Here is an 18,573-nt window from a genome sequence, read left to right on the forward strand (position 1 = left end):
ATACAATTTAGAATCCAATACATATATGCAGTTCATTTGACTTTAATCTCTAATGATTATATTCCAGTTTTAGAGTTTATGCAACAGTTTCTACAGGGTGCCGAAGAACAGAGACAACACTGTGGAAACAGATTTAGTATTATCAGGTGATCATTTTTCTTTTAGAACAGCCTGGATACCTAAACATTTTAAAAGCCATTTATGCAAAGTACCAATTGTATCATAGTTTCCATATCAATTGATAATTTATTTTAAAATAAACAGCACTAAATGTGAAAAACTCTATGATAAAGCTCTCTATGAAGTGCCCTCAAGTTAATGTCAAATTAAAAACAATATTACACTTTAATTTATTTTTATTCACACAGAATTAGGGCATCCCTGGTTGGTTTTGCTGTGTCAAAATTCTGTAACACTCCTTAACAGCACTGTAGATATATCCACACCAAATGGATTGCAACAATTCAAGAAGGCAGCTCACCAATCTTCAAAGTTAATTAGGATGGGCAACAAATTCTTGCCTCATTAGTGATGCTCACATCCTAGCAATGAGTAGATCCATGACCAGGACACAAATAACAAGAGTATTAAAAAAAAACACACGTGCCCTTTTTGTACCTCTACACCTCATCTGTCACTGTCTCGTTCTTCTTCTGCTCAAAGATGATGGAAAGAAAATGCTTTATTCATTAGGTCTGCTCTTTTGATAGCCACTTTTATTACTCATTTAAATCATCGATGTATTACTTCAGACTTTTTCAAACATTCAAAGATATAGTTTAGCACACATAAAAGAGAAAATAAATAAAATATCCCAGAATCAATTGACAGCTGTCTATTTAGAGTGAGAAAGCACATACAAACCTACTAGCAAACACAGAATTTTAAAAAAGTGCCAAGAAAATAACTTAAAATAATAAGACGATTATTTATACATTGGACCATAGAGTCAGCGCTGCACCACTGAGCAGTAATTCTAAGTTGTCAGATACCGGTGGGCTTTTTACCATTACACATTATTATACATATTAGACAGCAAATCTCTCTTCTCAAAATCAGGGAACATGTACAACAGCGAACTTAGTTATACACTAGAAAGCTGAAATGATGACCATCAAAGATAAAGAACAAATAACATCGGCTAAAGGTTGCCATTAGAACAAGGGGTGCTCATTCATCTTGTCAAACATCTTTTCTCACATCTTTAGAGATCAAAATAGCAGTAAATACAATAACTTCTTTTTCAAGCCACAAGTACAACCATGGTTGACAAACCAACTCCCGTTGGATCTATTCATAGAAGTTTGGCTTTTACAATTACATTCACTTAACGGTTTGAAATCTGAACTTGAGGCAGGTTGCCATTGACTTTTATTGGCAGCAATAACGTTAAATGACTGGTGATGCTGAAACTGCAGGTTAAGGATAGCAGCACATAGCTTGCCACATTGGTAACCAAAGTATCTAATACTTATCTTGCCAGTTTATCATCTCTTGATTCATCTTCCAAGCTGGAGACTACATTGGGCTCATAAATTTACTCCATTATAAAAGTGGGCTTGCTCCTGCCAGCTCTGGCAATTAAGCAAGAAAGGTATGCTGTTGCAGGCACCATAAAATGTACTTTTGGCTGCTTTCACCCTACTGCTGCATTTTCATAACAAATTTAGAAAGACATCTCACTATTAAACAAAGGTGGCACAAAGGGTCAAGCAATGAAAAATAAAGAAGGCGAAACACCTCTTTAGCAATTAAATACATCAACAGTTTTTGGATGGAAATGAAACAATCAACCATTTCAGTGCATTTTAATAATCTATTTCACAACATTTTTCCCGCTCAACAAACAAAATCCAATACTTAATTGCCACCAATCGGATTCTTCTAAGAATTCTTTCCAAAGAGAAAGTTTGCATACCTTAGCGAAATGCCTCTGGTTATTCACTGGTATACAGATGAAGGATTAAAATGACAGATCTGTGTTATTAAGTGGAAAATACCCCAAAAAAATAAACAAACAAATTCCATACAGGGGCTTTTGTGCATTAATCTCAGTATAAGCAAATGAAGCATGTAATTAAATCCACTGTGCCTCTTGAGCTTCTGCAAACTTAAACTTAAATATGATTGTCATGTAGGCCCACCTGTCTATTCTTTACAGTAGGGGAACAGGAAATGCTAACATACTGTTAAAAAGAAAGGCTGATTTTACAACACTTTAATATTCAGTGAAGCATGAAAATCTGAAATTCATAGGTCTTGTAAACCATGCATTTCAGCACAACCTATGTAATATAGATAACCAGCAGCGAGGAAATACTCAGTGGTTGGAAACTGAACAGATGGTCAACATGAGATATGGTAAGAAAACAGAACCTCAATGCAAGTATCTACTGTCTTAAACACAATCTGGAATTTTTCATATACGGTTTTGGTATTCAAATTTTAAATATTGACATGCTAAGAGATGAAACAAAAATACTGAGTTAATATTCCTTTTCACATAGCCACTGATGAAATGTTGTCACTGTTAAAAGATCCATGAGCATCAGTATACTAATCTTGAAATTGGGAACAAATTTTATTACAACATTTGAGTAGATCTTTCAAGGGGACAAAATCCATTGGTCTTCGGCAAGTCATTTTGGGCAAGTTAGTATTTCATATTGCTTTGCAAAACTCTAGGTAGAGTCAATTTTGGAATTGCATGGATAGAGAATGAAGCAGCATTGTTGTGTTACATCATCCCCGATGTGGAAGAGCTGGTGTTGGACTGGGATGGACAAAATTAAAAGTCACATAACACCAGGTAATAGTCCAACAGGTTTACTTGGAGGCACTAGCTTTCGAAGCACTGCTTCTTCAGGTGGTTGTGACGCAGGCTCATAAGACAAAATATATAGTAAAAGATTATAGTGTCATGCAGCTTAACTGATATAACTAGGTTTGTTCAATATATCATTTCAGCTGCAAGACTCTAATCTTTTGCTATAAATTCTGCGCCTTGTGATCGGCTTCACAACCACCTGATGAAGCAGCAGTGCTTTGAAAGCTAGTACCTCCAAATATACTTGTTGGACTATAACTTGGCATTGTGTGATTTTAACTGCATCACCCTCACCATCCTGAGACCAGCAGTGGGAATCAAAGATGATAAGACTATAATTTTGGAACATATTGCAGATGCTGGAATCTGTACTGAAAACAAAACAAAAATACTGGAACTAACAATGGATAAGGCAGCATCCACAGAGAGAGAGTAAGTTTCAAGATTAGATAACTTTTCATCAGAGCTTGGCCTAGTCTTAATTATAAAGTCATATTTAGTAGACATACATTTTAACTCAAGTCGCCCTCCTAAAATAGTTTTGAGTGGTTTCTTCCATTTATTCTCACCTACCAATCTTGAAAGTAGCAATAACTACCAGATAACTTGAGAAGCATTTTCACATGCCAAACTAAAAAAAGATTACAGTCAGCCCCAGGTTGAGAATGGGTTCAGTTCAAGTCTATTCAAGATTCAATCTGTACTCAAGTCCAAATACAAAGCAGGACAATATAAAACAGCCACTCAGTGGAAACATTTGTATCTTGGATCTTTAAAAATTAGACCCCTGAATAGAATTGCATTTGTAAACACAAGTGTTCATAAATTGGACATGGTTCCCAAATATTCCTAGTTTATTGGGAACACTGTAGTCTAACCAATGGTTCTTCTCATACACAGAAGCTTTGCTTTTCACTGATCGTTTGTGAAATCAGGACGAGAGAGAAGGAACCTCAACCAGTACTTTTTCTCTCCTAGCCTGGGACCTCAAGGTATTTGTGCTTCCTCACTGCTGCCTCAGCTAGAAAACGCAAAAATCCACATATAGCTTTGTGAATCCATAATGATACATGTCTGAGTCTAGATCACACTGTTTTGTGGAAACCTAGATATGCAGCAGATGGCTCTAAGCTGTGTGCAGTACCTTATTTTACGAAAATGGATGTCACCAATTACAACTGATCAATTAATGTGCAGGTTCACAAAGCCTCCCAAATATTTTGTTATAATTGCAGTTTCCTCCATTAGACAGACAATAAGCAGATGTCTACTTTTTGATACTTGTCAGTTATCAACACTTTTTTTTATCAGAAATCAAATAACAAAACACCAGCAGTTTACTGATACTACATTACTCAGATGCCAGATCTGCCATCAGTACATTTTTAAGCAACTAACTGGTTGTTAGGAAGCAAATCGTTAAGAAATTTCGTTTTCACATACACAACTTTATTAAACCATTAATTTTAATAAACCAATAGAAACATCTTTAAGAAAATCTCTGTCTCCAATAGGATGAAGTAATTACAAATTAACTAACCTATTAAAATTTTCTGTGCTTCTTGCAATTCACATTCAATATTCAAAAACATTGCTATAAAACTCAAGGCACACTTTGCAATCAAAATTATACTTTATGGAAGAATATCAGTGCTAATAAAACAGTTTATTATAAATTAGTTTATAATCAGTCTGAAAGTTTGATTTTGCATCTACTTTCCCAATTGTTCCATTAAAGCATACAGAGCAAATTTGTAACTAGTTGAATTGGATAGGCAAATTGGTGAGTATGCAGAGGAATTAAAAAAAAGGACTGGTTAGAAACTGGGCTGTGCAGCCTGCCAGTTTATTGGCAGTTAATCTTCTAAGCACCAACCTGGCCCAATTCATTTCCCACAGAGAGGTGCTCTAACATAAGTAATAACCCATTATTCTCCAATAACGGTCTCTTATCACGAGCTCCATTACAATTGGTCCCAAAAAAAAATAATTATCTGGTATGAGAACTCTGAGTCTGGATTTCTAGGATTAATTAGGTAAAAACAATGACTGCAGATGCTGGAAACCAGAGTCTAGATTAGAATGGTGCTGGAAGAGCACAGCAGTTCAGGCAGCATCCGAGGAGCAGTAAAATCAACATTTCGGGTAAAAGCCCTTCATTAGAAATACAGGCAGAGAGCCTGAAGGGTGGAGAGATAAATGAGAGGAGGGAGGGGGTGGGGAGAAAGTAGCATAGAGTACAATAGGTGAGTGGGGGAGGGGATGAAGGTGATAGGTCGGGGGGGGGGGGGTGGAGTGGATAGGTGGAAAAGAAGATAGGCAGGTAGGACAAGTCATGGGGACAATGCTGAGGTGGAGGTTTGGAACTGTGGTGAGGCGGGGGAAGGGGAAATGAGCAAACTGTTGAAGTCCACATTGATGCCCTGGGGTTGAAGTGTTCCGAGGCGGAAGATGAGGCGTTCTTCCTCCAGGTGCCTGGTGGTGAGGGAGCCGCGGTGAAGCAGGCCCAGGACCTCCATGTCCTCGGCAGAGTGGGAGGGAGAACTGAAATGTTGGGCCATAGGGCAGTGTGGTTGATTGGTGCGGGTGTCCCTGAGATGTTCCCTAAAGCGCTCTGCTAGGAGGCGTCCAGTTTCCCCAATGTAGAGGAGACCGCATCAGGAGCAAGGGATACAATAAATGATATAGGTGGATGTGCAGATAAAACTTTGATGGATGTGGAAGGCTCCTTTAGGGCCTTGGATGGAGGTGAGGGAGGTGGTGTGGGCGCAGGTTTTGCAATTCATGCGGTGGCTGGGGAAGGTGCCAGGACGGGAGGGTGGGTTGTGGGGGGGGGGAGAAATGGGGAGCGTGGACCTGACCAGGTGAGTCACGGAGGGAATGGTCTTTGCGGAAAGCGGAACGGGGTGGGGAGGGAAATATATCCCTGGTGCTGGGGTCTGTTTGGAGGTGATGGAAATGTGGGCGGATGATTTGGTTTATGCGAAGGTTGGTAGGGTGAGCACCAGGGGCGTTCTGTCCTTGTTATGGTTGGAGGGGTGGGGTCTGAGGGCAGAGGTGCGGGATGTGGACGAGATGCATTGGAGGGCAGCTTTAACCACATGAGAAGGGAAATTGCGATCTCTAAAAGAGGCGGCCATCTGGTGTGTTCTGTGGTGGAACTGGTCCTCCTGGGAGCATATACGGCAGAGGCGGAGGAATTGGGAATACGGGATGCCATTTTTGCAGAAGGTAGGCTGGGAAGAGGTATAATCCAGGTAGCTGTGGGAGTTGCTGGGTTTGTAAAAAAAATGTCAGTGTCAAGTCGGTCGTCATTAATGGAGATGGAGAGGTCCAGGAAGGGGAGGGAGGTGTCAGAGATGGTCCAGGTAAATTTAAGGTCAGGGTGGAATGTGTTGGTAAAGTTGATGAATTGCTCAATCTCCTCGCGGAAGTATGAGGTGGTGCCAATGCAGTCATCTTTCTGGGACTAATTGTCAAGGGCTGAACCTTCAGACACTAATGACTTGGCCACAGAGCAAACAACTTATTTTCTATGATCCACTGAATGCTGAATATTGGTTCAATGGTAACATTCTCCCTTGGCACCAGAAGAATATTGATTGTAGATACCCTAGTACATAATCTATGCTAAAATATAGTACAAACTGAAACACGGTCGACTCTTGAACAGAATATTAAAGTTAATTCCCTATTTAGAGTCACAGAGATGTACAGCATGGAAACAGATCCTTCGGTCCAACCTGTCCATGCTGACCAGCTATCCCAACCCAATTTTAGTCCCATCTGACAGCACTGGCCCATATCCCTCCAAACCCTTCCTATTCATATAGCTATCCAGATGTCTTTTAAAATGTTGTAATTGTATCATCCTCTACAACTTCTTCTGGCAGCTCACTCCACACACACACACAGAAAAAGTTGCCCTTAGGTCCCTTTTACATCTTTCACCTGTATCTTTGACATAGGCCCTTTAGGTTGGACTCTTCTACCCTGTGGAAAAAAGACCTTGGCTATTCACCCTATGCCCCTCATATAAGAAGTTTATAAACTTCTGCAAGGACACCCCTCAGCCTTCAACATTCTCGAGAAAATAACCCCACACTGTTCAGCCTCTCCCTATAGCTCAAACCCTCCGACCCTGGCAACATCCTTGTAAATTTTTTTTCTGAACCTTTTCAAATTTAACAACATCTTTCCAATAGCAAGGAGACCAAAGTGCCATTTGCATTATTGACAGAAGCTATGTAAAATTTTATTCAGGTGAGTGATCAGCCTGGTCAGCAGCATTGCTGCTATTGCAACTGAAACTAAAAAGCACCAATAAATTTTGCCCTCCTACATGTTTGTAAAATAACGCAGGGCACTATTCAGAGCAAAGGAGTTCAATCTGTTATCTTAGCCATCACTTATCCTTCAACCTTGCTGTATGCAAGTCGCTACCATACTTCCAAAATACAGTACTTCTTATGATTGCATTTCTTTCCCCACAACAAGATTGATTAGTTAACTTCATACTTTAGTTTGTCCAGTTCAAAAAATAAAGTAAGAAGTAAAGGAAAATGCAGGGAGAAAACAATAAACATACCACTTTAATTCTCATATTATTTTTGTGCTAATTTTAAAGAATTCTTTCACTGGAGCAATGTGCAGTCAAAGTGAATCCTAGTTTTGAGGGATGATAACATCCCTCAATGTGAAGTCTCATGAAGTGTCAGGGAAATTTGGATAGTTGGATGCTTATGGGTAGATTTGATTTTTATTTATATCATATGAAATGTTATTTTAGGGGTGCATCACGAGTGTTGAAACTTGAAAATTTCTCCTTGCTGAAATGTGATGGCAAAAATTTCATTTTGATGTAACGCAACAAAAATCTGCAATGGAAGAAAGAAATATTTTGCATGTTGTCAGCAAATTATGAAAGCAGAACAAAAGACAGAAAATCATTAGGAAAGAATAAATTCAGCATGACAATGCTGGTAAAATATTAAATGGTGAAGCATCATGCTCACCTCATGAGATGTTAGCACAAGGAGATCTCATTGGCCAGCGATCAGAAAGAAATCAGGAACTGAGAGTTCTGAGGTCAACTGAGCAACCTAAACTGTCAGCATGTTCAGATCAGCTAACTCAGCCCAGAGCAGTAATAGAACCTGGCATCTCTGTTTCTACAATGTAACTTGCATATTTAAAAACTCAGCTACTAGACAAGATTTGTTTTAAATAATAGCTCCACAGATACCATAAGAACAGGTAAGTATTTTGATCATCTTTATATTTTCAGTGTGAAGTCAAAAGAAATATTATGCATTTTAATTATGAATTTGTTTCTATGCAGTTTTAACAATAAAACAGAAGTTCATTAAGCAAAAGGAAATTAAGACAAATTCCAAATGATTTAAAACACAGTAAAAGTACAGCCCCAGTCCACGAATTCCTCACAGAAACTTTGTGGTGCAACTGTCTCCCTTGTTAGGTAATAAAATCCTAAAGTAAACAAAAACCCATTAGGCTGCCAAAGTAACCCTCAATCCATTTTAAAAGAAATCACCACAACTGTTTTAAAATAAATACTGATAAAAGTAAAAACTAACTTGAGACTCAAAACACATGTTACTTACACATAATTCAAAATCCAAACTTAAAATATATATATAAATCAGACAGTTAATATCACAATATAGAAATCCTGGATTAGACCACATGTGAAGTATGATGCACAGATCTGGACACCAGACACTGGGAAGAATATACTAGCCCTGAAGGGTATACAGCATAGATTGATCAGAATGATACCCAGTGCAACCACAATACTCTCCTTTGCAGTTTATATTTAAATCAGATTTGATCCCAGTTTGATGAGTTGTCAAAAAGGTGGAGTCTGTGCCAGTTACAGGTTAAACAATTCTATGGTTGCTGAGGGCATAGGGGTTTTCTGGAAGTACATCTGAATATACAAACACAAAATCACCCGCAACAATACCTTTTTTGCTTTCTCATACTGCTTTACTTGCTTAAGGATTTTACATGTCATGACATAGGAATGATAGTCAACTCCCAATATTATTACACCCGTTCTGTAGGTTGAGCTCCTTTACTAAACTATGAATAATAGAATGTTTTAGAAAATTATCCTCTCATAATTTTCTATATATTGGATATTACAAAATGAAGAAAAAACGTTTTTTTTAAGAAAGACATCAAATTGATTTCAAATTTGGTTTCAAACACATTGCCTTTTGCTTAATAAAATTTGAGATAAGAGTCAGAGAAGGTGATAAAACTACTGATTCTAATCTGTTCTCATATCTAAAATTTCCCAGTTGCTAAATTATCCTCCATTAGCCTCTTCCTTTACCAAATGCACCAGGTACTTGTTCAAGGTTTGTTTTCCTAAGGGCTACCAATTAAAACATCAAATCATTTTAAGTCTGCTAAATTAAACCTTCTGGCCATCTAGATGAAACAATCTCAATACAATGCTTTTGTACTACTGCATCCAGGAGGTATGGATTCTCATGTGACTGAGCTAGTCCTGGGAATCAATTTCTAAACCTACTAAGCTTGAACTAAAGAGGCCCAAACCCACAGTAACAATTACCTAATCTTGAACAGGTCATGTGTCATTTAAAACCAAGTATATCTGCTACTGTGGTTGTCTGTGCATGTTCTTGTCTTAAATGTGATTACTGTTCAAATAAATTAGCTTGCACTTGGGAAGGAGTGGCGAAGTGTTAAAGTTATTGGACTCGCAATCCAGAGCCAACAGTGTGGTGCTGGAAAGTCTCAGCAGGCCAGGCAGCATCCGAGGAACAGGAAAAATCAACGTTTTGGGCTGGAACCCTTCACCCTGATTGCAAATAATAAAATTTAAACATAATAAATCTGGAATTAAAAGGTAGTGTCATAGGTAGAACATAACTAAATCTACCATTGTAATAATCCATCTGGTTCAGTAATGCTCTTCCGAAGGAGTTCCATCATCCTTACCTCATCTGGACTACATGTGGCTTCAGATTCACAGAAACGTGGTCGACTCTTAACTGTTTTCAAATGGCCTAGAGAGCCAATCAGTTCAATCCCAATTAAGGATCGGTAGCGAATGATGGTCCTGCCAGCAATGTCCACATGTCATGTGAGAAAAAGTGTTTTTTTTTGGTTTAACTGGGATTGCAAATACACAACTTTGAGAAAGGTTTGAAAAATAATTGGTTTAGCATAGAGATTGCAACAATCCAGATAACCTTAATCAACATGGTTTCATTCCCGTAACAAATTTTAATTAACTGTAATAATCCAGAGAAAAACATACAAATTATTTTCACTTTGCTAAAAAGTCCAAAGTTTACTTCTTGACCTAATGATTCCTGAGAAGGGCTTATGCCCGAAACGTCGATTCTCCTGCTCCTTGGATGCTGCATGACCTGCTGCGCTTTTCCAGCAACACATTTTTCAGCTAACGATTAAAGTCTCTGCCACAGGAATTTAAAAACTGGGAATCAGAACAGTACCAACCTATATTCATGCTCAGCTAAACTATCATTGCCTTTTTAGCCAAGATTGCCTCAGCATTAGCAAAGGTGTATACCCAAGCCAGGTTCAGTAGATCAGCAGTCATCTACAAATATGTAATGGATGAGGCAAACCTGGTTATCAAGGGAGTGGCCATTTTAAGACAGTGAGTTTCAGGCCTGTAACGGCAGCAAGAGATGAGCAGAGGATTTGTAGAAAGTGGATTCAGAAACAGAGAGGGTATTGTGGGATAAGGAACAAGAATATTGTTGGTAGAGACCAAGGCAGGATGGAGAAGAACAGAGAATCAATAGACAAAGGAAATCTGAGGATTACAATAGCATTTTAAATAGACAATTAATTATACAGGATGGCTGTTTGTTTTAAATCAGCTGTTAGCATTAATGTTTAAAATATTTTACACTGTTGACAGCACAAATTTAATGCAAAAGTACAGGCAGATACACAAAGGGATGATCTAGTAGACATTGAATACAATTTTCAGTTTAAGCACTAAAATTGAGGAGCATGATTTAAAGATAAGGAGTATGCTTTGTCAATAAGGAAAAAGGCTAAGTGAACATTTAAAAGAATGAAATTTATCAAATCACATTAAATCTACTCCCTTTGGAAAGAGAGAGAAAACAATGGGAGCAAATGTCTCTTGTCTAATCAGCTTTGGGAACTCTTTGGTTCTGGTGATGATACAATTTCTGCCAGCACCCAATTATCCTATGCATCTCATAGGATCTATTTTGATAATTTGATTGTACTTAATGGTGCAAGCACTGGGTCTGGTCTGCCCATGATGTGGTACATATGTGGCTTAAATCAGCATTTCTTGAAAGATTTTTGAAAGTTGCCACAAAAAGGTATTTTTCCCCCCAAAAGAGACAATATTTAACCAACAAGAGCACTCTTCCTCCTCCTAGCTTTTTAACACTAATGACTGCTGTTGCTAGTTCTGCTACTAGCAGAACCCAAACATATAAACAGAAAGCAGGAATTTTCAGCATTGCTTCACCTGAGGCCCACTGAAGATGTTACCTAGCAAGGTAATGAAATTTTTGGAAATCAACCTTCCAGCTCAGTGAGCAAACCCACATCCAAAACCTCAACCTGAGCTACAAATCTTCTCAGAACTCACTAGGTCTGCTCCCATCAGAAATAACTACTTTCTATTCTAACATTAGCAACTCTACCAGCAATTAAAGACAACAATGGTAAAGTTTTATCTGCACAGTTTGAATGCATGAAACTCTATTTCTCCTAATTTCAGAGGAAGGTATCTGCTTTATAATTGTGGCTAATTACTTTCACTGCTCAGTGTGGCATAACTGGGACGAACTATTAATATATCTATACAGGAAACAGAAATATAAACTCCCACAAAACTATCAGCTGGAGTCATTCACAGATCCTAATGAAGCTAACGTTCGCCAAACTCAGTGAAACCAATGGTGCACACTGTTAAGATATATTGTTTAACTTTTTGAAACAGTACAGAGAAGGGTAATTTTGGCTAACTTTAGATTAATTTCAAAATGATAGCACTTCATCAGCTTCTTCCATATATCAATGTTTTCTCCTCACCTGGACAGTTTGCACAGTGTAAATTTTTTTCAAGTTGGATTCACACTCTGCTGCAGTTGTTCCAGGAACTGACCTAAAAACAAACACAAGGAAAACTAAACACCAGTGTCTCGACTCAGAAAACTGTTTTCGTTAAAAGAAGATTAACATTTCTGATTTACATCACACATTTTAATTCAACAAATTGCTGGTATGAACTCAGGTGGTGTAGCTTCTGGACCAGCAATATACTACCAAGCTGGGATTTTTTTCAGTCCAGATCAAATTTAGTTCCCTGAGAAACTTTAACCCTATTATTAAAAGTAGTTTCCACTTCAGTTTTACGATGTGCAAATAAAATACAAAAACTAAATGTTGTTAATACCGTAAATCCAAAATGTCCTGTCTTGCAATACAATGTTTTGACACTGGAGGATGCTATATTACTTAGATAGCTCAGAGGAAGTCTCATAATAGCTTTACTGTCAAGGTTTAGAACATAGAACATAGAACAATACAGCTTGCACCACAACTTCCTGTTCATGTCGAACGGAGGCTAAAAACAAAATGCCAAGATTCAACAATGACGTTTTTCATGGTTAGTTACAAAAAAAAACCTTCAAACTGTGCAATACATATTTGTTGGGAGGGGCTATTTAAAATTCTCAAATCACAGAATTACTGAATTATTAGTATACATTTAGCCTATCAGGTCTGCACCCATTCTCTCAATAAGGATTCTGTTTGCACATTGTTCCTGGTCAAACTGCAGCTCAAGCCCTTTTTGAATATTGCTACAAAGAAACAAAGAGTTGAAACCTTTCACCTTGCGCTCAACAGCAGTGGAATGCAAGAGGTAGACTTAAAAAAAAGGCAATTTATAAAGCATGAGAAAAGGGTGTTGATTATTTGGGCCTTCATTGACAGAGATGGAGGAAGAACAATCTTTAGCTCAGATTAAACCAGCAGATTTTGATTAGTCAAAGTGTTGCCATGACCATTGTATAATTTCCTCATGCTAACAGAAAACAGGGTCCTGTATATTAATATGTAGCTTCAAGCACAAGTAAATGCTTCACATTGCAAGCCCAACTTTTATGATCCTGAAATTACTCCCAGTGTAACTCTTAGCACAGTATGGATTATTCAATAAACTAATTCCAACATCAGAATGACATGCTTTGTGAACACCCTGATTGAACAAGCCTCTACCACAGATTCAGGCAGTGGATTCCAGATACTGACTGTGCTGTGTGAAAAAGCTTTCTCGCATACCACTTTTGCCTCTTTTACCAATTACTTTGTATCGGTGCTCTATTGTTTTCAATCTTTTCACAAATGGGAAGAGATTTTTTCCCTAGCTATGCAAAATCATTCTTTACGCAAACCTTGAAAAGATCAGATCTATAAATACTGGTTAACTTGGGTATGTTGTGGAAGACACTGAAATGAATGAAAAGCAATAGGCCAGGAGATTCAAACCAGACAAGCAGCTGTCTCCTTTGACAAGCTAATGACTATACAGTAGGGCACACAACCAGCTTGATCAAAGTAATAATTTGTTGATTTTTAATTAACTAGATTTGAGATGGATCTGGTAATGTTAGTCAGATAACCAAAGTCCATGAATGCATGCTCAATTTCAGTTTTAATCTGAAAATTTATGAAATCTCCCATTCCTCAAATTGTATCATATTAAAGCATACTGAAACAGTCAGATTGGAAAAAAAGTGTTGGAAAAACAGCACATTCTGGGGATAATCCCTAGGAATCAGGAGGCTGCCGCATAATAGGCACTAGAAGCATGAGTATCTCGGTCTCGATTGCCCCATGAGGAAACATTTTTTCCATCAACTTTACCATCTCCTTTAGCATCACATATTTCTAATTGGATCTCTGCTCGTTCTTCTAAACTCTAGGAGAGCATAGACCTAAACTGCTCAATCACTTGGGATAAGCTAAATCCCATATTGCTGGAACTAAGTAGTGAATCTTCTCTTAACTGCCTCCAATACAACTGCATTTGCCCCTCATATAAAAGGGGACCAAAACTGTACACAGTACTCCACATGAGGTCTCACTAGTGTGTATTACAGTTGCAGCAGCATTCCCTACTTTTTACTCCTTTTATTTAGGTGCCATGGGAGTAGCAATAATTTTCAGATTTTAGTCTAAAAAATGCTATCATTCACTCCCTGTATAAGGCGGAATAGGATGACTCAAATATTGGAGCTGCAAAGCCCATGCCACAGACTTGAACCCTTAGACAAGGTTGACATTGAGGAAGCACTACTTAGGCAGAAGTGCAAGTGTTTTTTTTACACTGGCACCTCGATCTTGATTGTGAACTGAAATAGAAACAAGACCTTTGTCAGAACCAAGGACTGCGAAAAGAAATACTGCACATTTTTACAAAAAACATGGTATTCATTGCGAGATTTGAGTTTACACTGTTGTATACAAGCAGTGGCAAAAGAAAATAAGACAGTACAACACCAACGTGCCTGTGCAAAATAAAATTTGGCCAGCAACAGATTGCTCATTAGCTTGTGCAATTAGGTCCCGTTGTGAATGCCAGAGATTATAAGCTTGATAAATAATGATTGGTTTTTGAGTAGTGGAACAGCTGGTGCACGTTCAGAAGGAGTCTGCAGTTCATCTCTGTGATATTAAGTGAGAATGTATTCTATGGATTATAAAAGGGACCGAACAAGACAAACGTCAGCTTTCACTGACGGGGCGGGGGCGGGGGGTTAAATATAGGCTCTCATTAAAGCTTATAACTTTGTCATTTCAGTCCTTGAAACAGGCAGTGAAGGGATCAGTGGTCAACTTTGTCTCTTACTGTAATAGATTTTTCTTTAACCAAGTGATGTGACAAAAGAAATCTGAACATGAATAGCCAATGAAAGAGCATTTCAAGATCTAAACAAGGCACTTGGTACAGTTGTATTTGTCCTACCTGTGGGCTGGAAGGTCTGGGTTCAAGTCTCAATTGCTCCAGAAGTATGTCATTATACGTACGAACAGACTGAAAAAGTATTTATATCTTTATATATTGAGGATGTTAGAAAAGATGGTCCGGTTAGTTTACAACATTAGGGTTAATGGATGGGTATTCTTAACAGAGTTCAGGTTCTAAACGATTGAGCGTGATATTAAGAGCTAAAGGCTACAGATTCCACAAATTGAAAATGACATAGAAAAACGCCAATTGCTGGAAAACCTCTGGAAGTCAAGCAGCATCTGTGAAGACAAATCAAAGTTAATGTTTCAGATCCAGTGACCAGTCTTCAGAACTAATACAAGGAAAATGTCTTTTCATGCAGAAAATAGGGCAGACACAGGGAAAATGACATATTATTCTTCCAGCTTATGCAGTGTCTAAGTACAGCACTGCAACAGGCATGGGATGGAAGCGTTGGCCAGATAACACTTGTGGTGTTGAACTGGTAGACAATTGGAAACCCAGGTATTATGAAACTGATGGAATGCAGATCATCAAGTCGTAGGGAAGTACAGGACAGAAACAGACCTTTCAGTCCAAACTGTTCATGCCAACCAAATATCCCAACCTAATCTAGTCCCATTTCCCAGCACTTGGCCCATATCCCTCTTAAACCCTTCCTATTCATATACCCATCCAGATACCACTTCCTCTGGCAGCTCATTCCACACACACGCAACCCTCTCGGTGAAAACGTTGCTCCTCAAGTCTCTTTCAGATCTTTCCCCTCTCACCCCAGGGAAAGACCTTATTTATTTATCCTATCCGTGTCCCTCATGATTTTATAAACCTCTATAAGATCACCCCTCAGCCTCAGACGCTCCAGGGAAAAAACAGCCCCAGCCTATTCAGCCTCTTCCTATAGCTCAAATCCTTCAACCTTGAACATCCTTGTAAATCTTTTCTGAACCCTTTCAAGTTTCACAACATCCTTCCAATAGGAAGGCTACCAGAATGGCATGTAATATTCCAGAAGTAGCCTAACCAATGTCCTGTACAGCTGCAACATGAACTCCCAACTCCTACATTCAACGCTCTGACCAAAAAAAAAAGAAAACATACCAAACACCTTCTTCACTATCCTATCTACCAGTGACTCCACTTTCGAAAGAACGATGAATGTGCATTCCAAGGTCTCTTTGTTCAGAAATACTCCCCAGGACCTTACCATTAAGTGTATAAGTCCTGCTCTGATTTGCTTTTCCAAAATGCAGCACTTCGCATTTATCTAGTCCATCTGCCACTCCTCAGCTCATTGGCCCATCCAAGCAAGATCCCATTGTAATCTGAGGTGTCCTTCTTCGCTGTCCCCTATACTTCCAATTTTGGTGTCATCTGCAAACTTTCTAACTATACTTCCTACGGTCCCATGCAAATTATTTACATAAGTGACAAAAAACAGTGAACCCAGTAGCACACCGCTGGTCACAGGCCTCCAGTCTGAAAAGCAACCCTCCACCACCACCCTCTGTCTTCAACCTTTGAGTCTAGTTCTGTGTCCAAATGGCTAGTTCTTCCTATATTCCATAAGATCTAACCAGTCTCCCATGGGGAACCTTGGTGAACACTTTACTGCTTTGCACTCATTGATCCTCTTTGTTACTTCTTCAAATAACTCAATCAGGTTCATGTGACATGATTTACCACACAAAGCCATGCTGATTATCCCTAATCAGTCCTTGTCTTTCCAAAGTCACGTACATCCTATTCCTCAGGATTCCATCCAACAAATTGCTCACCACTGATGTCATGCTCACCAGTCTATAGTTCCCTAGCTTGTCCTTACCACTTTCCTTAAATAACAGCACCACGTTAACTATCGTCCAGTCTTCCAACACCTCACTGGTGACTAATCGCTGATACAAATGCCTCAGTAAGCGGCCCAGCAATCACTTCCCTAGCTTCTCACAGAGTTCCAGGTTACACCTGATCAGGTCCTGGGGATTTGTGTTTTTATCCACTTTCAAGACATCCAGCACCTCCTCCTCTGTAATATCAACATTTTTCAAGATGTCACTGTCTATTTCCCCACATTCCATATCTTCCATGTCTTTCTCCATGGTAAACACTGATGCGAAATATCCGTTTAGTATCTCCCTCATCGCCTGTGGTTCCGTACATAGGCTGCCTTGCTGATCTTTGAGGGGCCCTATTCTCTCCCTAGTTACCCTTTTGTCCTTAAAATTATTTATAAAATCCCTTTGGATTCTCCTTAACTCTATTTTCCATAGCTATTCACGTCCTCTTTTGGCCCTGTTGATTTCCCGCTTAAGTATACTCCTACTGCTTTCATAGTCTAAGGATTCACTCATCTCTCCTGTCCATACCTGACATATGCTTTCTTGTTTTTTAAAACCAAAACCTTAATTTCTCTAGTCATCCAGCATTTCCTACACCTATCATCCTTGCCTTTCACCCTAACAGGAGTATACTGTCTCTGGACTATTCAAAGGCTTCCCATTTTCCAGCCGTTCCTTAACCTGCAAACAGCTGCCCCCAATCAACTTTTGAAAGTTCTTGCCTAATACCATCAAAATTGATCTTTCTCCAATGGAAAACTCCAACTTTTAGATCTGGTCTATCCTTTTCCAGCACTATTTTAAAACTAATAAAATATATTGTCCTTGGCCTCAAAGTGCTCCCCCACTGACACCTCAGTCATCTGCCCTGCCTTATTTCCCAAGAGGAGGCCAAGTTTTGCACTTTCTCTAGTAGGCACATCCACATACTGAATCAGAAAATTTTCTTGTACATGCTTAACAAATCCCTCTCCATCTAAACCCTTAACACTATGACAGTCCTAGTCTATATTTGAAAGTTAAAATTCCCTACCATAACCACCCTATTATTCTTGTAGATAACTTCTGCAAAATGGTCACTGAATCTGTATTCTGTATACCCAGTGTAGAGCAGACAACATTTTGCCATGAATACAGGAGACCAGATTGAGTGAGGTGAGAGTAAATTGCTACTTCATTTGGTCAGTGTGAGAATGTGTATAGGATATAAGCAGGCAGAGAAAGAGTTAAGTTCTGAGTTTTGTGAAACAAGAGGCTCAGCTAAGTATGATTCAGATCAGATTAGAACTTACAGTTAACAATGGGGTGCTGGAGGCAAGGGTAATAGGTTAACAAGGTGGAAAAGCATTCATTACATAGAGCCATTTAACAATATTGCAAGCATTCATCAGTATGTGAGGTCAGTGTAACAAAAGCATTAATTATGTAAAGCCAGTTATTCATTTTGTAATAGCAGATGGCTTAATCTTTACTATTGATACTTGCTGATTATAACGGTCACCCAATTGATACATATGTTGCCTTATCTGGGTGCTTCTCCCTGTAAAATAACTATATAGTTCATTGAGAAACTGCAGTTCCAGAGAAGACCGTGAACTCATGCCTCTGTGCACATGGGCGATCGCTCTCTCTCCCTCCAGGGCCTGGAATAAAGATGAAGGAGGTAAAACTATACAATGTCTCTAACCGTTTTGCTGCGATGGGTGGGGAATGACAATAGGTGAGACTGGAGCCCTTGGATAGTGAGGATAGAGTAGGTAAACAGGTAAGTGTTCCACCTTTTGAATTGCATGGGAGGGTGTTCTGGGGCTGTGAGGTGTTGTTGGTAATTAAGGAGTGCACCAGGGTGGGCA

The 18,573-nt window shown here is 38.9% G+C and overlaps 1 protein-coding gene across 2 annotated transcripts in view; it reads right to left on the reverse strand.

Annotated features, from left to right (window-relative positions):
* Positions 1-18,573, reverse strand: part of eif4e3 (eukaryotic translation initiation factor 4E family member 3) — an 84,173-nt gene that overhangs the window by 22,825 nt on the left and 42,775 nt on the right. Inside the window, exon 2 of one of the 2 annotated variants that reach the window (XM_072582577.1) lies at positions 11,936-12,008. The exons of the other annotated variant lie outside the window; for it this stretch is intronic. Within the exon in view, the coding sequence (XP_072438678.1) occupies positions 11,936-12,008 (73 nt within the window). The remainder of the gene's footprint in view (positions 1-11,935; positions 12,009-18,573) is intronic. 2 annotated transcript variants of the gene reach the window in all.

Source organism: Chiloscyllium punctatum, chromosome 12 (assembly GCF_047496795.1).
Source record: "Chiloscyllium punctatum isolate Juve2018m chromosome 12, sChiPun1.3, whole genome shotgun sequence".
NCBI lineage: Eukaryota > Metazoa > Chordata > Chondrichthyes > Orectolobiformes > Hemiscylliidae > Chiloscyllium > Chiloscyllium punctatum.